This window comes from Nylanderia fulva, unplaced genomic scaffold, assembly GCF_048542155.1.
Source record: "Nylanderia fulva isolate GAGA-0341 unplaced genomic scaffold, ASM4854215v1 Scaffold16, whole genome shotgun sequence".
NCBI classification, from domain to species: Eukaryota; Metazoa; Arthropoda; class Insecta; order Hymenoptera; family Formicidae; genus Nylanderia; species Nylanderia fulva.
The window spans coordinates 4190584-4213092 of record NW_028189835.1 but is presented as its reverse complement, the minus strand read 5'-3'; the positions used below and the strand labels follow the sequence as shown (position 1 = coordinate 4213092).

The window sequence follows — 22509 nt, the reverse complement described above, 5'->3', positions numbered from 1 at the left end:
TAAATTGCCTATTTGAAAATAATTAATGTCGGCAGTCTCGATATTCAATTCGGAATTCAATACAAAATTATAATAAATATATAAATTATTTTTTACGGCGAAAAGTTGTCAGACACTTTTTTCTATTTCAATAAAATAGAAAAAAGGAACAAGCAATATAATACAAAAGTATTATCTGTTTATATAATATATCGAGAAAATCTTTTGTGCACGACAAAAAGCATTGCAAGAGTCTAAACGATTCGTGTATCGTTTAATAAAAAATAACAGCACGCACGTGTTTGCGCGGACCGCGAATTAATTTATGTATAGATTGTAAAATCAATCGCCCAACTATATGTAAGTTTGGCTACAACACAAACACGTGCATAGACGTTAAAATTAATCCGGCTTTATCGAACGTTTACGTTATCTTGGATTATTTGCGCTCGATATTTTGCAAAAAGCACCCTGTATACATAACGACGCTCGGAAAAGGGCATCCTAGCGTAAATGGCTGCGATGCAACGAGCGAAAATTCTTCCGCGTACAACGCCACGTTCCTCTGATGTCAAAGGTACCCGAACATTATTAATACGAACTAGTATAAATGCGGCTCGTCGAGCGAGAACAGATTTTATTAAATAAACGCGACCGTCGTGTAATTTCTACAATTGCATTTGTCTATTAAATTATTATTTCCATATTATTTGTTAATCGTAGATGCATTTTGACAATCAATTTGATTTAAAAGCTGAGCTTATGAAACGTATTAATCGAAGAAAAATAACAATGTGATGAAAAAAAGAGAAATGTATGTACATAATCGTTCATGTGTGTCTTTTACACACACGCGCGCGCGCCCTTCATACAATTATCGTACTTTACCGCCACTTTGGGGGACATCTGGACGACATTCGTCACATCCTTGCATCGCAAGCCGCGCGACGCGACGATCACACAAATCCTACGTACATATCCTCGGCGAATTCCGAGGATTTACCCCGCTACCTCACATCGAAGAAGCGGTGAATCGCGATGAATGATCTCTCTTACGTTCGGACGTTATTACGAGGCCGACAAAGGTAGTCCCCGTACACTGGATGGATGGGTAAATTATCGCGATCACGCGCTTCCAGCACCCGTTCGTAGAGCGTCACCGCGAGGCATGGGTGTGGATCCACTCCCAGGAAACGTGCCGCGATCACTGCTAAACGCTCCACCGTACGGAGCGTCCCCGCGGCGGCGCCCCGACTGATGGGGGTGGCTCGGCGCCGACGTCGGTGGGGATCGTCGCTGCTCTCTGGCCGCCTGGCGTCGCGACGCTGCGCGCTCGCTCTCTTCCTTATCCAGGATCCTTGCCCGCCTTCCGTCCCGGCAACGTTCGCAACTATATGGCTCCGCCGAGACCTTGAACGGCCGCCTCCTACTCGATGACTCGCCTATTAACGAGGAACGTTTATGAAGGTCGTCGGCGGCGCCGAGCGAGGAATATCGAATGCTGCTATCCGGACGAGGGTCATCAATTATGCGAATGACGTTGCTTGGCTTTTAGGCTTTTTTCCGTCCTCCGGTGTCCGGGGCTATTCAACAGCGAAAGAAAGAATTTTATATCGCGGAAACTTTATGACAAGTTTAAAAATATCCATATAATAATTTAAAATTAATGAACAAATAATTTAATGAATAAAATATATATATATATACAGTGTCCCATCAAAAGTGGCCATCCCCTTTCATCTTTGAAACTAAAAGAGATAGACCATAAAAATTATATATGTAATTAAATGGCTCAAACTAAACTTTTTTGTGAGCACAGTGGTTGCTTACAAAAACTATCTATGTTTGAACCATTTAATTTCATATATAATTTTTATGGTCTATCTCTTTTAGTTTCAAAAATAAAGGAGGGTGGCCACTTTTGATGGGACACCCTGTATATATAATTATACATTAAATATCTTCATAAAATGGGATTCTTAGATTTTCTATTTTTCTGCGTTTGCATAAGGATAGTTTAATTATAAAATCGCGATACATTTTCAAATCAGAGGTAAAATAATAAGAAACTTAATTTTTGTACGTACCATCAAAAAAAAGTTTTAGAGTTTTCACCTTTTGTATAATTTTCACTCGAATATTCATCGTGAATAATGTGATGACGCAAATCTAGTGCATCCAAAGCTCGATCGAACCATTAATTAATCGATTAAAGTTACAACGCTCTAGTGCGCGAGTTTCTAATAAGTTTCAATACTCTTCAAGCTGCTTGTAACTTCCGTTTTCCGGCTCCGCTCCGTCGAAACTTTTATTCGCGCACGAATGAAACAATTACACGTTTGTGTGTTATTCCCTTCAATTTGAATGAAACTTTCAGATAATGTTTTCCAAAATGTATCTGAAGACGTAGACAATTCTGACAATGAGTTCTTGTTATTCCGGAGTTCGACGTCATCCTAACGGCGATAAAGAGATAATAAAGAAAGGGAAGCTGCTTGATGCCGATCATAAAAGTCGTGATTCTCCCTCGAGTTATCTCTCATCCTTTCTATATAGCGCAGGAAACTATGCGGGATAAAGACGCGCGTTTTGGCGCCGTCTCGACGGGTATCTATTGATTGCAATTTGAGATGATGGCAGGCAAACGAACATGTATCTCACGCGCATGCATCTCAAAGTATGTGGATGGAAGGAAAGAGTGTGATCTGGAAAAACAAATTTGATATATTAATTATTCCGTTCATCATGGGCATTTTTTAAAAAGGAATTACATTTTTATAAGCTTAACTTTTATATTATTGTTCAGTCAGGAAATAAAAAAAAACACATTTATTATTCTCAGTATTTAAACATGTATTAAAAGCATTAACATTTTTTGTTCTATTTAACATTCACTGTTTAATAACACGATGCCTTAAGCGAGAAATAATAAAGAGGTTGAAGAGGAAAATATTCAATTGAATTCCTAATTTCAAAAATTAGATATAGATTCTTTCCTATACATTTTTATTTTATATATTTCTCTGTATTTTACAGGGAAATGTTTCTTTGTATTCAACAATTGTGATATTTATACGAGATAAACTTGCACGCGAGATTTTATTAATGACGATAAACAATAACGCACACACCCAGTTTAAACAGATAGATCCGCTTTAATATTATTTATGAAAGTATCGCGAGATCTAGGAAGCTGCTTTGACACCCTTTAAACGATTTGACCTTATTTTTTCAGAGCAATCAATAGGCGAGGGTTCTACTAATAAATACTTAGACCAGATCGATAAGTAAGCAAGATCAACAAAGTGTAGTCTAAATAAATTTGCGACAAAATATATATATATATATATATATATATATATATATATATATATATATGTATATGTGCGTATCGTTTGGACATGCGCGTACATATAATTTCGCGCGAGATTTTATTTATGCGCGTGTTTTCTTTTAATTGCCGTAAAACATAATTTATTCTTTTACAAATTTAGGCAAATAAGAAAATGATTGCGTCAAAAAGAGGACTAACACGCGAATCAACTTACTACGGTCAAACATAATTTCACTATTTTGGAATCCGGCCAAATCCGCATTCTGCCTATAGATTGATTCTTCGGCCGCCATATATACATATATATGTATATAAATTGATTTTGAAGATATTTATATACAAAGAATAAGGTGTAGGATATCACAAGTTTGTATAAGTCTTTTTATGTGTTAATACTTGCCAAATGATACGCACAACGCTAGAATTTTCAGAATTGAGCTTATTGCTCAAATTCCCATACATGTAAATGTATTATTTATGTAATAATTTCATAAAAATTGCTGAAGATATCAAAGCATTGCTTGATTAAAATTGATATATACATATATACAGAAAATTTTCACGTTGGTATATTTTCACATGTACAATTTTCATTGCCATCATAAGCTACACTATGCGATTAAAATAAATCACATTGGGAACCACATGCTTCAAAAAATATTTGCCAAAAACAAAATATTTAACTTCTGTTTAACTAAATATCTTTATAACATTATTCAGCAAGAATTATATAAGTTTATTGTTAATAGAAAAAAATATTTATAAGATAATTTTATCAAAAACAAAATCGATATTGATTTAATTTTTTTGCAACAAAAATTATTTCTTACTAATAAATGTTACATGTATGGAATGAATAAAATTGTTCACATAATTTTTGGTTTTTAGTATAAAAAAATTAAAAAAAAGTTTTATTATAAAACAATTTAAACACAATTCAAGTTCCTTTTTATATTCTTTTCATAAATAAATTGCTATATAACTATACAATACCTATATATACATCAAATTTTATCCAAATATCGATTTAAGGAACTCTGTTCTATCCTTTTCATCTATTGTTTCTGCTTTCCTATTCCTTATCTCACTATCAGTGTCCCTCTGTTTAACTTCAGGTAATTCGAAAGTTGTCTCTTCTCCTTGCTTGTGTTTTTTAAGTAACTTTTTACTCCTATCTACATTATACGAGAAAAAGTTAACTTCTCTCTTAACTTGTGCTATTTCGGTTAAAAGTCTTTGTTTATGCACAGCACGTTCATATGCTAAGCGCTCACTCAAGTGAATCCATTTAAATCTGTGGGAATATATAAATAATAAACAAATAGTAATCGCATATTAATATTAGCAAAGGGAGGAAATATTCATTTAAATTATTTATGCTTACCTAGGCAAGTACTTTATATTCCACATAACATCGTAGAACCTGCTTTTCTTTCTCGTAGATACTTGAGTGTTGTTTAATGTTGCTGCTACAAATTTTGCTACCTTCTTACTTTCAAACTCCACCCAACCTTCAGTGAAATACTTGATTGCCTTTTTCCGCTTCTTTTTAATCGATTGTGCATCTAAAACATTGAGATATTTTTAATTAAATATAGCTTTTGTAATCAAGAGAATTTATGGCGATTCCTATTTTCGTTGAAAATTTTTGAAAATAATTTTTTTACATTTACATAAAGCCGATTCTTAATCGTAAAAATAAAGTACTATAGTTGGAATTATGTATAATTTGCGCTATTTAAAAAATAAAAAAATAATACAATGAAAACACACAAACTAACCATTTTCGGCCAGTTGTAAATACACTCTGTCCACTTTCCCGTAAGCCGAGAAAATCTCTCGGATCATTGCGACGTTCATATATTTTGGGATTGTGGACAAATATATTATTCCTCTTTTAACCTTCTTCTTGGGTTCTACCAAATTGTTCGTCTCCATAATAATATTTTTCAGAAAACGTATTTCTCAATTACAACAACTTGAAAAACGTGGAAGAAGCAGCTTCAGCGCCATCTGTTCTCCGACTCGGGTGTGGGGGAACTACAATTAATCACGTGACAGGAAGACGCCATATTAAAAGAAAAATGCGCGCGATCTCGATTTTTTGTCTCTGTCAAATAAGCATCTCTATGTTGCTCTCATTTCTATATCATAACTCTAATGTCAAAATTTCAAAATAATTCATTAGACTAATTATATACATAATTTATACACACATATATCTAATAAATAAAATATTATAACAAAGAACTATCATTATTGAAATTTAATTCTGGACCAATAGCGTCTTCCCGCGTAAAAATAAAAAACAGAAATAATAATAAAATAAAAAATACTCGCGGAAGATGAGAGCGTAAAAACATCTGTCACTTACCAAATGATCTTAAAACAAGATCGCTTACCCCTTCGTTGATAAATGCACTATTATAAAAGAGAAAAAAAACACACGTATATGGCACGAATACCTTCCACAAACGTCGTACATCCGGTCCCGTTTCGTTCGTTCCCGGTGTTCCTGGATTAATTTCGCGCGCCTCTCTGATTGCGCAACGCGACGCGCACATGATACGCGAATGTATATCATATACACACATCTATACATATATACACACACATATACACGTATTATATTTCGCTGCGATAATCGGCCGCCAATTCGTGGAAGGACGACGCGATGGATCGCTGAGTTATATCGCGTGTTCGAAGTTAGGGCACTTCGAGGGAGACCTCGTGCGTTCTGTCATTGTCGCGGAGTCTCACTCGCGAGGAAGCGTACGGACGGACAAGGAGGGAGGCGCGAGCTCGCTCGCCTCGCCGTCGTCGTCGACGATAATTATGTTACGCTGTGCAACGCGAGCCAAGCAAAATGGCCGACCGCGAGTGCTCGGCGGTGCTGTTGTTTATTCGTTAGGGTGAGGGAGAAGGCGGCGCGTCGATTCCTCGTCGTCAATTATTCCTCGGACCATTTGCTTTCGCGGCCCGGAATCTGCGCGACATACCATATCTCGTTATTACGGCCGCCGTAACAGCTCACTTCCGCTTTTGTGTCTGCGACAACGTCAAATAATTACCCGGGTGCGCGTGTTACGTTTTTTCGTTAGGTCTGGATTTTTACGATCGCCCGGGAACTTGTTTGTAACGTAATATTCACGGGATATTTTAACAGGAGCGGAAGGTGGAGTCTGGAGAGACGTTGCTGGAGCCTTGGAACTTTATTTGGCGCGCCCAGGTAATCATAACCTCAATCCGGAGAATACGAGGATCTTTCTTGGGAAATTGGGAGATGAAATCTTGATCGTTTGATTGTTTCGCAGGTAGACAAAGATGTCAAGTTCGTATATCGTTGAGCCGCAAAGCGACTCCGAGAAGAAGGACGATACATTAATTATTGTTGTAAATGACGATGGGACCCTATCTGTTGATCAGGCGACTCTACACAACTTGATAAGTAAGTGACTGACGAATAAATGAGGCAGAAAAAAATTTTGAAGAGGATTCCTGTGAATAAAATATGATAATGTGTAATATCCTGGAATGTCTACATACAGATTGCATTGAATTGCTCAACATTTTGCAGTGACCCAATCGACCGCTAATGTTAGCGTGGTAAGACTAGGACAAACTGAGACAGACATCGAAAATGGGGATATAACCTTGACTGTAGATCCACCGCCATTTACACATCCTACAGCGAGCTCGGTAAGCGCGAATGCCAGTACCGACTCGGGTGGGTTGGTAGATCCTTTTATGGAGATGGATCCGGAACAGTTGGAAAGATTAGAGACAGCTCTCCAAAGCGAAGAGGCAAAGCAGATACTCGGGGAGAATGTCACTGCAATGCTTGGTACTTTGTAAATTCGTTTTGTTTGTTTATTTTTATTTTTTTTCTTAAGTTTAAGCTCTTCCTTATTTTGCGACAATTTTCTGTTTACATTAGCGATTTTGTATTGCATCGACATAAATATATGCAAAATTTCAGTTATTATACACAAATATACCTTTCTCTGATGTTTATAACAGATTGATCTTGGGATTTCTCTATGTTTTTGTTCTTTTTTTCAGATATGTTATCAGTAGAGGAGCGGCAGAATACTATACGCTATAGTATACAATTGGATCATTGTTATACAAGTAGATTATCTCCCAATGATCCAATACCGAGAGATCCCTTACCAATTGTTGATGATTCACCTGAATCAAATGATGTGCAATATATACATCAATCATTGTCTTCTCGAACAACTATTGCATCATCTGTTAATGATGTAGAAAATGTTGGAGTTAAGGGCAAGATTATTGTAAAGAGTGTGAGTGTAAGTAATCATTGTTATATGTATATATACATATATATATATGTAATAAATAGAATATTATTTTTATGTAAAAGATTAATTATGTGATACCTTATTGATGTCTTGATAGGCACCATTGCAAAGCAAACAAATAAGTAGACCGATACGTAAAGTTACTGTATCTACACCTACAAATGTAACTGGACTTTCTAGAGGTAATACAAATATTGTTGGAACACCTAAATTATCGGGACATCTTGCTCCAAGAAATATAACAAATGTCCAGCACGGTGTAACTAAAGGTATATAATCTTTAATGCTATGTTATAACAATAGTTTTAAGTTATTAATTATGCTGAATTAAATTTTATCATTACAATTTATATTTTTAGCACAAGGTAAGAATAACGAGGAGGAAGAGGATGATGATGTCACAGAATCATCTACAGAGTCCTCAGAATCTGAACCACCATCCGATAATGATAATGATTCGGACTTTGGGCCTCGTGGTACTAAGAGAAGTAATGCCAAAGCTCGAGGGGGACGAAAAGGTCTTACTACAAGAGGGGGTAGTATGGCAGCAGTTCGAAGAAGAGGTCAAAACAAACAATTAGATATGGAACAGGTACGACGATTGGATATGGAAATGGCTGCTGCTGTTAATGCAATGAAAACTCCCGAGAAAGATGAAAGAGCAGGTGAGTGAAATCAGTTAATAAAAATAAAAAGAAATTATTTATTTAGTGTCTGAATTAAATAATGTAAATGGTATATATATATTACAGAGAGGTTTAGTCCAACAAAGAGTAAAAGACAAATCAAAACTCTCGGTGGGAAGAAGAAAGAGGAATCGCAATATGCGGAAACATTTGCGTCTGAAGAAGCGATATATGAGAAACCGCCGCAAACGACAAATCAAGTGAAAGCGAATCTAATTAACGCCAATATGATAAAGGGCGATATGATATTGACCAAACCTGGTCAAGGAAGGAGTAATCAAAAAGTTACCTTTGTTCAAAAACAGATATCGATGAAACCCAATGAACTCAAGAATATCGGGCTTAAAAAGTCAGTGGTGATTCCTAAGGGAAAACCTGTAAATCAAACAAATACAAAATTACTCACACCTACAGATGGAAAATTGGGACCATTATCAATAGCACCTAAAACTGTAACTCCAAGCATACAGGTTTCCTCAGTAAAAGCCACAGTGACACAGCAACCTGTGTCACAACAATCTGCACAAGTTGTGAATCAAGGATTATCGATGCAACAGCAATTCAAAATTCTTCCATCAGCTGGTAGTCCTTTAAAAATCAAACTTGGTGATATAAAAAGAGAAAAGAGAAAATCTGATAGCATAGAATTATTTTCAAAGGGAGAAGAAAATTCTGCAAAATCCATAGAGAACAAAGTACTGGATGGTTCGTATTTTTTAAAAATTATATTACGAAATTAAGAATAAACCAAAATAAGAATCAATTTAAAGAATCATTAAATTGTAATTTTAAGTGTTAAGTCATTTCTTTATAGGTACAAAGAAACTTAAGAAGGATAATCGAAAAGTTCCTGGATTTGTAGCAGATTCTCTAGGTCCAGCACTTTTCTCAACACCAGATATTATCCGACGTGTTGGTTCGAATAGTGATGGAAAAATCGGAGACAATCCTGCAACACCTACAACTCCGACAACTCCTTCTGCGACAGTAGTATCTACACCCGGATCATCGATAATGCCTATAACTGCAGCCACTTCATTGGATATTGACATTTGTGCTGGTTCAAATATAACACAAAACATTGCCTCCAATTTTAATGATAAAAAGATAGTAGCGGATATATTAGAACAATCTGTGCAGTCACAATTAAATCTCGATGAAAGTAACAATGTAATACCAGGAGACGAGGACGAACAAAAATCAGATATTAAAACTCCTCTTGCAGAATTACAACCATCACTAGATTCAGGTAAAACTACATATATGTTAGATAACTTTGTAATTTTGTATTTCCCTCTAGTGTATTTCTGTATGCTACTTTTTGACAAGTAATTTTTACAAAATCTATATTTGTAATCATAATATGACATTTTTTTCATATTTTCATTTTATTTTTTTTTTAAAGATGATTCTAATAAATATTTTAATATATCTTGTTATTTTTTATTAGATTCTCTATTGCTTGCACACATACACAATACACATATATTATTTAATATTGTCAAAGACACAATGTATGCTTAAATTTATGTTTTGCAATGCTATCGTATGTTTTCTTAGTGCCAAATACTACTTCAGAGGGAATTATTCAACCTATGGAATTACCTCATGTTCCAAATCATATGTCTAAAAGTAGTAAGTTTTAATAATTAGTTTATGCTGTATGGATGAAAATGTATACAACTATTTTCTATACATCTCTCTATGACGAATAACTATTCTTTATGGTATATACTGTTTGTTTTTAAATTGCCCGCATTTTTTTGATTTTTTTCTAAATATATTTATGTTATATTAAACAATATTTTACTAATGTGTTCCATGTTTTTGTTAAAGGTGGAATTGAAGGAGAAGAACATTTATTTGCTACTTTAGAAATGGAAGCCAGCAAGCATGAAGAAGAACTTTTAGCTGAAGCTTTATTGTTACAAGACGAACTAACGGACGATTTAGCTGCACATGTAAGCAAGTATAATAATATATGTTCTTACTAATAATAGTAGGAAGATATAATATTTAAAATAGGTACAACATAATATGATCAGAAGAATGTGTATGTTAGTAAAAGAATATTCATGAAAAACTGAGATGTTAAAATCTTAATGCGATATAATAAGATTTTCTTGAGTAAAAGAAAACATGAAGGCATACACTAGTGTGATAAACACATTAATTACACTAAATATTACAAATTAATAAACAGATATAATAATAGAATTAATACTAATAAATTAAATATTCTATTATATTATAATATTTTGAAATGAATGAATTTGAATTTATCAGTTTTATACGTAATCATTAATTTATCAGTTATTCGGTTTTCAGATGTAACAAAAATTACTTTATTTTTAGAACACTTGATATATTTAGTTATTTGCATTGTCTATATATAGGCAAATTTTAATAAATTTATTAATAAATATCTAATTTATAAAGTATGAAAATTATGAATATTTATTTATAAATTAGATATTTATTTCAGTATTATATTTTGAGGTAAGTATAATAATTTAATTAAATAAACTTGTATTTTATATTTATGAAATTTGTACATACCCAAAGATAAATTATCATAAAATATAAAATAAAACATTTTTATAGCATATTAGCTAACAAGTGCGGGGGATCGTAAATCGGCCGAGAGTGCGGAAGTTTGGCGCACGAGGCGAAGCCGAGTGTGACAATCCGCACGATGGGCCGATTTATGACCCGCACATGTTGGCTACGATATTTTGTGTGACCGGTGTGTGGAAACGGGGAACCCTTTCTAAAATCCCATCATGTGCGTAAAGGGCGACTTTTCGCGCGCCGGTTGCACAAAAATTATTTTTTTTCATCGAAAAAAAATTTTATGTGCAGAAACATGTAGATAAAGAATTATTTGTGTAAAATTATGTATAATTTTTCGCTTGTTCTTCTATTATTTACCTTATATGTATAATTTTTCACTTGTTCTTCTATTATACCTTACCGACAAGATTTATATAAGATAATTTTTGGAAAAAAATGCTTCAAAAATCAATTGGTTTAAATCTTTCTGTTAATAAAGCAATACATGTAGTAAGTAAACAATGAGTTTTTTGCTTGTTGGCGAAAAAAATAGCGATGCTGCGTTCTTTGTATTTAATTTTAGAAAATACACATTTTTTAATATATGATTCTTTTGTAATAGTCCTTTTGTTTTTAACACTTTTATTAACTTTTGCAGTCATTTTTTACTTCAAAAATTCCTAAATTTTAATATTTGCTAGTAAATATATATTTATATAATTTATATATTTATATTTTTATATATTTATTTTTTATTTTTAATTATTAATTTATTAGATAATTATTCTAATTATTAATAATTAAATAATACTTTTCCTCTTTTTCTCTTACAATTTTCCTTTACTCTTTCACTTTTCTTTTTCCTTCTTTTTCTCTCCTTCAAAAATATTAAAAATAAAAATAACAAATTATTTTTATTTTTAATTTTATATTGTGTGTATTGAATTGCAGACTGCACTGGTCGATTCCACACCAGCTGTGTCAGAATCATTAGCATCAAGCAACATGCTTATGCCTACACTAATAACTGAACAAGATGTAAATAAACCAGCGGAAGCTGTAACGACGACACAAATTGAGCCAAATACACCGAAAGAAACGAGCAAGAAATCGAAAGATGATAAAGAGCCAATTCAAATAATTCGGGGTGGTCGTGTGATTACATTACCACCCATTGAAGCACCTGCAACTAGAAGTAAACGATTGCAGGCAAAAACTGAGGTAGCACAGAAAAATCCTGAACCAGCAAAAAAGATAGAAAAAAGCAGGTAAGTTCTATTGTATTGCTACTATATTGTTACCATAAACATGTGCTCATAAATGAAACAGCTGATATGTGTGATGTTGATTGAAGTAGTAGTAAGTAGGATGCATCCGAATATTCGGATTCTTTCGAGTGGACTAGATTCGGCTATTATATTTGTGTGCACATAAAACGAATTATATCCATGAATTTTATCGATACTGGAGGAATAGGCCTCAAGGAGAGAAATTAATAAATCTTAAAGAGAGAGGAGAAAATAGTGAAGGTGTTGTTTTCTGATTGGTTAATTACTTTCATATCCTTCTTTATTTGTTGACCTATCGTATATGTATAATATATATAAAAATGTATAAAATATAAATATTGCTGAATATATATATATATATATCGTAACCAAATGATCACTTTAGGCAAATAGCTTTTGACTAGTCACACAAATGCTGTTTCACTTGCCAAATTAGACTACACTACACTACACTACGCGCCGCACGCACGCGCGCGCGCGCACACACACACACACACACACACACACACACACACACACACACACACACAACAAAGGGGGATGTTACAAATAGTTAAAAAATAGAGGGTGCTAATATCAATTTCTATCTTTTTTCAAAATGGGGTATGAATCATAATGGGTAAATAAGAAATAAGAAAATGTCGTTTCAGTATCCATGAAGTTCTAAGTTCGAACCTAATGCATCGAACCTAATGCATCAGAAATATCCTTACTGCAAATTTTGCTATTATCTCAGAACCTGTTCCATCTAATTTTGTGTTCATGTATTAAATAAATTAAGAAATATATATATATATTTGATCACACACACACACACACGTGTGTTTGAAAATTACTTGGAGTAACGTAAATCTATGTAACACATCTTTGTTTTCTTTTTGTTTTAATTGAATAATCAAACATTGACAAGTAAATTATCGAGTATAACCGTGACAACAATGATAATATAATAAATAAGAATATTTCAAAGCTAAATCGATGAACCTTATCAGCATATTGAGAAGTCATTATCAAATTTGTTATTGTCCATGAATGAAAATACATGTTTAAATGCATCACTGTACTGAGTTTTTTGTCTAGATCAAATTTTTGTATGTATTTCGAATTTTGTAAATCTTGTATCTCAAACATTGTGCACATATTATATTTGACATAATGATTGTTATAGTCTGCAAGTGCAACAATTAATACATAAAGAAGAATTAAAAACGAATGATGAAGAAGATGATGATGATGAGGAGGAGGAGGAGGAGGAGGAGGAAGAAGAAGACAACTCAGATTCAGAAGATGATCCAAATCGATTATGGTGTATCTGCAAACGACCTCATAACAATCGTTTTATGATATGCTGTGATGTCTGTGAAGATTGGTTCCATGGAAAATGTGTACATGTTAGTAAAGCTATGGGTAAGTATTTCGGATCTTGATTTAAATAACTGCTGAAATATATATTTATATATATGTCGTAGGCAAATGGTTACTTTGGGCAAATGGAACCTAATCTAATGGGTGCGCAAGGAGAGCCCTCCCTTGCATGCCCTTCCATAGACACCCTTGATGGATGGGGTGGATGAAAGCACTCCCTTGCAATCCCCCCCCCCTTGTGTGTGTATGTGTGTGTGTGTGTGTAGTCTAATTTGGCAAGTGAGACGGCATTTGACTAGTCAAAAGCTATTTGCCTAAAGTGATCATTTGGTTACGATATATATATATTCAGCAATATTTATATTTTATACATTTTTATATTATACATATACGATAGGTCAACAAATGGAGGAGAAGGGTATAGAATGGGTTTGTCCAAATTGTTCAAAAAAGAAAGCCGAAGAAGAGAAAGTAAAGAATTTGCAATCTGGAAAACAAAAAACGAAGATTGAACTAGCGAATGAGAATTCAGTATCGCAAAAAGTGTTAACGAAAGAAATACCTTTATCAAGTCTTTCTATTAACCCTTCTATTCCAGTTTCTGGAACAATGCAGTGTGTTGTTTGTAAGAAAGAAGCTAGAAACTCCAGCATTTATTGTTCAGACGCGTGTATTCTCGCACACGCTCAAGAAACTTTGACCAAGGACAAACCTGTACCAACGGGATCAAAAACCACAAAATCAGGGGAAATTAAGGCAAAAGCCGAGACTAGAGTAATAGTTCTTGACAGAAAAACTGGCAAACTTCTTACTGGTAAGTAGATTATTTAGTTAATGTTAATTTTAACATATACATTTTTATTCACTTTTTTGTCTAAATTAATTGTGTACGTAATATTTTTATTCTGTACATATTTATCATTTGAATAATTATAGGAAAAGATGTAAGATATTTTTGATAATAATGTTTTTTATCTTTAAAATAGAGAGGTTTGTATGTATATAAATTAAATATGCATGAATTATTTTAGGCGCAGATGCTCCTATGAAATCTAATTTGCAAACATGGTTGAAAGAAAATCCAACTTTTGAGGCAATAGGAGCTAGTAATATCAATACACTTAAGATAGGTGGGAAGATTGTCACACAGATCCAAACGTCTGGAAAACCAGTATGTACAAAATACAAAATTAAATTAAGTAGATTAAAATAAGTATTAATTGCATATAGAGTTAAAAATAATGTAAAAAGTATTAACAGATTAGTTCGATTTTTGTAAATATCACAGTCTGAAGTTAACAAAAAGATATATAAACTATATTTTCAGATGAAAATAACACAGCAGCCAGTTAAAATTCTACCAAAGATGATCTATACAAAGGTAGTTGGATCGAAACAAACCGTTTTAGCACCTAATAAAAAGATTACAATAATTCCTGCACAACAAGTGAATGTGTCGCCGAGCAATAAACCGACGCAACTGAAACAGACAATAATCTCGACGACGCCGGGAAAGAGCCCTATAATATTGAAGACTTCGACGCCGAAGAGTGTCATGTCGGCACAGTTGAAAGGCCAAGCAACGGGCTCGCCAAAGCAGATGGTTAAGAAGCTAGAGACAAAGCCATCGCCGTCCCAGTTGAAGCAACAAACTAAGCTAACACCGGTGAAAAAACCAGAGACGGAACCTATACGAGTAAATATCCGGAAAACGCTGACGGAATTACTGTCCAGCCGTATAAAGGAAACCGAAGATCTGAAATTAACCGATGAAGAGATTGCCGATTTAGCTTTCAACATAGAACTCGAAATGTACAAATATTTCAAGGACACCGGTTCCAAATACAAAGCAAAGTACAGAAGTCTTGTGTTCAACATAAAGGATACTAAGAATCTGACATTATTTAGAAAAATCGCGGATCGTTCCTTGACGCCGGATGCGGTAGTACGATTAAGTCCGGACGAAATGGCCAGCCAAGAATTGGCCGAGTGGCGGGAGAAGGAGACCAAACATCAGCTGGAGATGATAAAGAAGAATGAATTAGATCTGATGGCTCAGGCCAAGTCAATAGTCGTAAAAACTCACAAGGGCGAACAGATAATTGAAAATGACGGCGGAATTGATCACGTTGATCCTAAGACACCTGTGCAGGATATCGTCACCGCGTTGAATAGCGGCGATAGCATAAGTTCCACGGTTGATGAATTGGAGAAGAGTAAGGATAAGGAGGAGAGGTTGAGGTCGCGAATAGACATGAAAAAATCGAAAGGCATGGACGAACGTAGAAGGAAGGATAAGGAAAGAAGCAGGGAACGCGATAGCATAAAATCCAAAAGCAAAGATCGGCGGGATAGAAGTCATAGCCGGCATCGGCGTAGCCGAGATCGGGAGCGCAGCAAAACGCGAGACAAGAGCAAGGAGCGGAAGTCTAGAAATAAAGAGAGTAGACGTGACAAAGAGAGAGAGCGCGATAAGGATCGGAAAGATCGAGATAAGACAAATAGGAAGGAGAGCAGAGAGAGAGGCCGGCAGAAAGAAAAAGACAAGCATAAGAGGGGCGATAGTCGAACGAGAAATCGTAGCGAGTCCCGCGAATCTAAAGATATTGATAAAAAAGAGGAGGAACGAAAGAAGGAGACGGACAAGAAGAAGGAAACCTCGCCGTCTGCAGAGAAACCGATTGAAGATCGTCTCTGGCGACACATAGAGGATGAGGCGACCACGAATACCATCGACGGAAACGATTCTGACATATCGGACAGAGAACCTAGCTCCACCGTCACAATCAAGACGCCCGACATAAACGAGGAACTCGAGAGAGACAAAGAACCAGAAACAGACAAAGATGCGACGTCGAAAGGCGGATGGCGAACAGTCTGGCGTGGTTTTGTTAACATGGTTGACGTCGCCAAGTTCTTTATAACTGCGCAAGAAGTAAGCGGCAACGCCAAGGACCTAATGGACGATCTACCGGATACTGTCGACGTTGTCGGCAGGATTAGTCATGATACTGTTTGGGATTATATCTCAAAGATGAAGAGGACAGGCTCGAAGGAGATCCTGGTCATCAGATTAACAGCCGCGAACGACGAAGAAAAGATTCCATATATAACTCTGTACAGCTATTTGAATAGCAGAAGCCGTCTGGGCGTCGTGGGCAATGTCTCCAAGAATATTAAGGACTTCTACATAATGCCGTTTTCGAGTCAGAGCACGATACCGCCGGTGCTCCTGCCACTCACCGGACCCGGCTTCGAGGAGCATCGGCCGCATTTACTTCTAGGCATCATAGTTCGTAACAAGAAGAAACGAGTAACAGCTATACCGCCAATCGTCTCTACAAAGACGTCCAAGAAGGAATCGACCGACAGGAGTTACACGCCGCCATTGGTCAGCGTGCCGAAGGAGAAGACTTCATCGCCGCCGCCGTCCTCATCGCCCATGTTATACAAAGCGACTGCGTTGACCGACTCGAAGGAGAAACCAACGGTGACGCAAATGACTTTAGAATCTCTCAACAAGGCGCACATAGGCATGTCGCGGGGCGTCATAGACACCGCGACGATCTGCAAGATTGTTCCGGAGTTGTCGTCCAAGATTGTCGACCTGACGTCATCGCCTGGTAAGGACGACGATGGGGACGAACCTTACAGTCCTGGAGAATTGGACGACGACATGAATAATTTGCAGACCACTACCGACAGCGCTGCCGGAATTCTATCATCCAGCAAAAATTCCACGGAACTGCAGAGAAAGATGGACGAGCTGAATCGGCAGATCGAAGAACAGAAGCAACAGATCGAAGAACAGAAGCAACAGATACAGAGCATAAGCTCGTCGTTTCTCGACGAAACTACGCCGACTCTGCCGGTGAGAACTTCCCTAAGTTCTATTTATCGAGATTTTCATCTTGATTGTTACGTCGTTCCTCCTCTATGTTTAGCTTGATGTAAATAAATTTATTTTCAATCGTCTGTCTCCCCATACGTTCCCGTGGAATTTAGTTGAACGTATTTATTTAAAATAAATAAATTGAAACACGAAAAATAAAAATCATTTAGCGGATATTAAGAGAATGTAAATCGATGTTTATATATTGTATATATATAATGACTGTGTAAGAAAAATTATAATTTTTTCTACATTTTTCATTGTTTTAATGTTAAGTTGATATTAAGATCTGCACATACATATATTTAAAAATGAATACACATACGGTTATGTGCAAAATAATAGCACCGGTTGAAAAAATGAAGGAAATTGTATGTTTTCTTCGCCATGTTTAACTGTCTTCATTGTATATCTAGGATTATATTCCGACTTTTGTGGTCTTCGAACGCGCGAACTGACGAATACCAAGAAATCCTTTAATAATCACTTTTCGATGGTGGAGGAAATATACAAATTTCTTTCATTTTTTTAACCAATGCTATTATTTTGCACAACTATATATGCAGCGTTTCGAATTGTAACTATAAACTAGTCGCTCAAGTAAAAATCTATCAGTAGTTTTGTTTCATTTTTACTGAAATTTTTTCTCAATATATTTAAAATACGAATTTCTAATGATCCATGAGCGAAAATAGTATACTTGATATTTCATCTGAAAGCATAAATATATTTGTGTTAAACATAATTTCTCATTTCTCGAATAAGTAATCTCGTATTGAAAAATATATTTATCGATTTATATTCTATTAATTGATACTACTGTGTATCCCAAACGATGACTACGAGCTCCGTTGACAATCGTACATATCGATTTTTATCATTCTTTTCTTATATTTCAGGGTTTGGGGCTGGATCCACCCAGCAACGACTGCGAGGAAGCCTACAGTCCTTCGGATACGCGCTCCTTCACGCCACCTCCTCCAGGGATCTCAAAGTTTGCGCAGCCGATCCTCGACAAGGTCTCGGACATCACTATACCGCCGAATCTGCAGGAGATATTGGCGAATGTGAAACGACAGGAATCCTCCAAAGTGGATCCTTATCTCCCGTCTAAGCCTAGCGCGTCGTTTCTACCCGCGACTGGTACCTCACTCTACGGTTCGAGCACGGAGAGATACTCGCCGTCATCGTCCAGGATCACACAATCGGAGAAAGCATTGTCCGAGACACCGAAAGAGAGCAAGAGCACCCTGAGTACGCTGAGCGATTTGGATCTAATCCGAAAGGCGGAGGAGGAATTGGCCGCTGTAGCCGCTGCAACAGCAGCAGCGGCTGCGTCGGCGATTCCCGCGTCATCATCATCATCATCATCACCGTCCTTGCTTGTGTCTCCTATTCCAAATATCGTTCTGTCGCCGCCGTCTGGTTCGATGAACGACGCGCCAATTACGCAGGCTCTTTCCTCCCTTCCCTCGGAATCTGCAGAGGCTTTGTACAAGCCGACCCCTACGGATTCCTTCAAAAAGAGTTATGCTCCTGAACAACCGAAGCCACCTGGTCTAGAGGATGAGGACTTTCCCATATTCCCGTCGACTCCGCCAATAGATGTCTCGAAAGTGACATCTCGCTCGAAAATTTCACCCAAGACTGGAATCGTGCTGAATGTCAAGCGAAAGTTAAGCGGCGACGGTAAATCACCGCCGTCAGCTAAATTGCCAAGGACTAAATCGCGTTGGGGTCAAGGACCGTCTGAATAAACCGATGAAATCATGATACATTTGTTGATCTCTCAGAATATAATCTTTTTATATACGCTGTTCACAGAGACACTATTATAGTCAAACGTTTTATCGTGTTTTGAAGCGAAAGAGCGATGAACTATGGAAAACCTTGATTGTAACTTGTAACGCAAATGTACAAAAAGTATTTGTGTCCTATCTGCGTTGAAAAATAATTGTACGAGTACCCTGTTGTATAAGTGTACTCTATATGTTAAAAGTGTAAAAGACGATAAAAGAGAGAAAAGAAAAGGTAGCAGGAGAGGGAAAAAAAGAGAAATGAGATTCATATTATTGGACAATAAATCATTGCATTTGATGGACGATTAATGAGTTTCTCTCCGAGAAAGACACACTGGATTCTACGTGCGTCAGATGTAGATAGAATTTCTTCTTGATTATCGAATTTGTAAGAAAGAAAAAGCGATATCTTGTAATGGGATGTATGTGCGATCTATATCAGAGCTTTGTGCGTCTGAGAGAGCCCCTATTTTTTTCCAAAATCTATCCGTCACTTCCTTATCCAAGATGAACTTTGTCAAAGAGGATCATGGAAGGGTCCCATCTTTCAAATCTCGCTGTTTACTGACGTCCCACACATACCAATGCGAGAAACCCGAGGAGAGTCCTACCTAAAAGTATCTATTTATCTCATACGTGTTGAATCACATAAAAATGTGAGGATAAAATGAACTAGACCGACAAATTTACATCCACAGACTTACAAGCGCTAATAATTGTCAGAAAAGATGTACAAAACAAACCACATGGTCGAGTGAAATGTAAATACACATTTACACGCCATGCGCATGCGTCAAATTCTTACTCGAATATTGTCATTGTACGTTTTCTTGTAAATACCAAAGCGAAGGGATAAATAAAACTCGACGGTCATTATTGCGCCGTACACTACACGTGGTGTTTAAGCGCAATATGGATATGTATATAAATATACACACCCACCCACCCACACACACACACACACACACACATATACATATATATATATATATATATATGTATTATGTATAAGCTGAGTTAAAAAAAAGTATCTGTAATATATTTTATTAAAGACTTAACACACATTTGTGTCTATGTTAGTAGTAGTCGCGACTCTCTTACACAAGATTGGATATATACGGAGTCTCTGTGTCCTAAGATTCGAATGCGAATAAGATGTGTCATCGGGAGATTTATCAGAGAAATCGCAATTGAAAAAAGAATTAATGTACAATAAATATGATTGTAAAATCATATGAAGATATACATAAACATAATTTTTTAATATACAATATAAATATGTCATTATAAAATTTTCATATTTTTAAATATAAATTCAATGTTTATTAAAAAAAAAGTTTAAAGCGTCAATTATGTCGAAATTTTTTTTAAAAAATCGAGTATCGATTTTTTCTCTCATTTGTTTAACATGTCATTATAATATATGTTAGATATCAAATTGCTTTAGATAAATGATGACAATTTAATTTCATTTGCGACTTCTTTTCTTCCATTAGAAGGAACGATATTATGTATCGCTATGCGAGGCTGCATTATTAAGGTGAACATTCTTTATTCGAAGTAGGGATGTACATATAAGTCGCACAACGTTGCTTGAATCTAAAAATACCGATCGTATACATTAATACATTAGATATATGCACAATTTGGCTGTATAAATCTGCGGGGAAAAAATATGATGCAGCCAATGTTGAATGCACGCACATTCGACATCGTGCATCTCCTATATATATACATAAATATATATAATACATTAGAGCTGTTTTTAGCTGTAAGTTCCATTATATTTCTCTTCCATAAAGCGTGAAAACTTCAGCTATTGAAATTCGATAATGCAGAATTATACTCTCGGAGCGTTTAATTTTGTATATGTGGTTACACTTGTAGGCGAGCTCGTGTTATCTACACGAAATGTTCAAATTCACATTGTAAAAAAATGCGTATAACGTTGTATAACATCGTAATCTTTTTTGTAATTTCTCATTCTTTCAATAATTTTTAAAAATTAGCTTATTAAAGGCTTTAGTTGATGATAGAAACACTTATGTTACGTATTGTGCAAAATATAGTCTGTTCTTTTGAAACTATACTTACTTTTTCACATCTTATGTGTTTTTGCAAAAATTTTTAGAAGAAAATGTTAAATATTTCCATTGGTGTGTGTGTGTGTGTGTGTGCGTGCGTGCGTGCGTGCGTGCGTGCGTGTGTGTGTGCGCGCGTGTGTGTGTGTGTGTGTACTTTATATATATATATATATATATATATATATATATACACACTTTTATATTTATATATATATATATATATATATATATAAACAAATTTTGTCTTTTTGTTCTTAAGTTTTGAGGGAAAAAATGTAACATACGTTTATCATACGATCTTTATATCCTGTGTATGCGTTTTCATCAGGTTTTTTTCGTTTCTTTATTGAATATCAACACAAAATTATGTTAAAAAGCTATGAAAAATATCCGAAAATAGAAATGATTATATTATTGAATTTTAATTGCTCGATTTAAGAAATGCGTATTAAAACAACTTTGTAAACGCTTTCGTCTGAAGACACCGTTTTATGTAAAGACGGCAGAGTAGAGAAGAACGACTTAAATCTTTATTTGTAAATCATCAGGCTATGATACTACTGATTGTGAGCTAATTTAACGATTTGACTTGAAAACACGAGTTAAACACAGACGTTATATATAAAAATGATACAACGTATATTACATTTATCCAGATTACTGTATATGTTTCGTGCAGATTTTGCTGTATACTGTCTATATGTTTAAGGATTATTTTATAAGAATTAGCCACTTATTTTAAATAAAAATAATCTTTTGCTCCACTTTTATACCGCGAATTATCGGCTGGTAGCACCGCATTATTATATTTGTGTACGTATATTTCGCTTTATTAATATTTCAATTTTAATTCTAATGCAGATTATAATGCGATTGTTGATTTGTTTAATCATCGCGCTTCGAACAATAGCATATGCATTATGTAGCAAACGTATTATGTGCAATTCAATGCAATGCGTTGATATATATTTATCATCGAGAGCGTATTTCTCTCCCAGAAATAATATGTCGTCGAAAATTTATAACGATTTTATAATTTCGAGATTGCACATAATGGCATTTAACATTCACTGACAAATATCTGCAATAAAAAAATAAGAAATTATATCAATTTTTCATATAGTTTTTTTCCGATCATATATATGTTCGAAGTAATTTAATATCAATTGTTATTAATCGAAGTATACCTATTTCGAAATATAT

General features: G+C 35.2%; 2 protein-coding genes across 4 annotated transcripts; one reads left to right on the top strand and one right to left on the bottom strand.

The window, feature by feature from the left end:
* Window positions 1-599: 599 nt before the first annotated feature.
* On the bottom strand, window positions 600-5475 carry LOC114940267 (activator of basal transcription 1). Of its 2 annotated transcripts, XR_014924296.1 has the most exons (5): window positions 5095-5475; window positions 4698-4878; window positions 4307-4607; window positions 2067-2684; window positions 600-1562 (listed from the first exon to the last, which is right to left on the bottom strand). XR_014924296.1 is itself a non-coding variant. In XM_029314850.2 (3 exons), exons 1-3 carry the CDS (start codon window positions 5249-5251, stop codon window positions 4325-4327), a joined length of 621 nt encoding a protein of 206 aa, XP_029170683.1. In that variant the 5' UTR covers window positions 5252-5475; the 3' UTR covers window positions 3861-4324. The 2 variants fall into 2 exon arrangements, 1 of the variants encoding a protein (XP_029170683.1); XM_029314850.2 differs by lacking the exons at window positions 600-1562; window positions 2067-2684 and having other exon boundaries at window positions 3861-4607.
* Window positions 5476-5922: 447 nt separating this feature from the next.
* Window positions 5923-22411, top strand: pps (protein partner of snf). Of its 2 annotated transcripts, XM_029314839.2 has the most exons (16): window positions 5924-6542; window positions 6628-6761; window positions 6891-7157; window positions 7376-7626; window positions 7736-7907; window positions 7998-8303; window positions 8391-9029; window positions 9139-9573; window positions 9885-9959; window positions 10161-10285; window positions 11829-12145; window positions 13335-13573; window positions 13929-14345; window positions 14563-14702; window positions 14859-17402; window positions 18323-22411. In XM_029314839.2, exons 2-16 carry the CDS (start codon window positions 6638-6640, stop codon window positions 19178-19180), a joined length of 6909 nt encoding a protein of 2302 aa, XP_029170672.2. In that variant the 5' UTR covers window positions 5924-6542; window positions 6628-6637; the 3' UTR covers window positions 19181-22411. The 2 variants fall into 2 exon arrangements, with proteins under 2 accessions (XP_029170673.2, XP_029170672.2); XM_029314840.2 differs by lacking the exon at window positions 9885-9959 and having other exon boundaries at window positions 5923-6542.
* The last annotated feature ends 98 nt before the right edge of the window (window positions 22412-22509 follow it).

Excerpts from the sequence above, each read along its gene's own strand:
- LOC114940267 (XM_029314850.2), bottom strand. The coding sequence starts at position 5,251 with ATGGAGACGAACAATTTGGTAGAACCCAAGAAGAAGGTTAAAAGAGGA. Across the intron at positions 4,879-5,094 it reads TTTACAACTGGCCGAAAATG|ATGCACAATCGATTAAAAAG; the intron begins GTTAGTTTGTGT and ends TCAATGTTTTAG. Across the intron at positions 4,608-4,697 it reads AATATAAAGTACTTGCCTAG|ATTTAAATGGATTCACTTGA; the intron begins GTAAGCATAAAT and ends ATATTCCCACAG.
- pps (XM_029314839.2), top strand. The coding sequence starts at position 6,638 with ATGTCAAGTTCGTATATCGTTGAGCCGCAAAGCGACTCCGAGAAGAAG. Across the intron at positions 9,030-9,138 it reads AGAGAACAAAGTACTGGATG|GTACAAAGAAACTTAAGAAG; the intron begins GTTCGTATTTTT and ends ATTTCTTTATAG. Across the intron at positions 14,703-14,858 it reads TCCAAACGTCTGGAAAACCA|ATGAAAATAACACAGCAGCC; the intron begins GTATGTACAAAA and ends CTATATTTTCAG.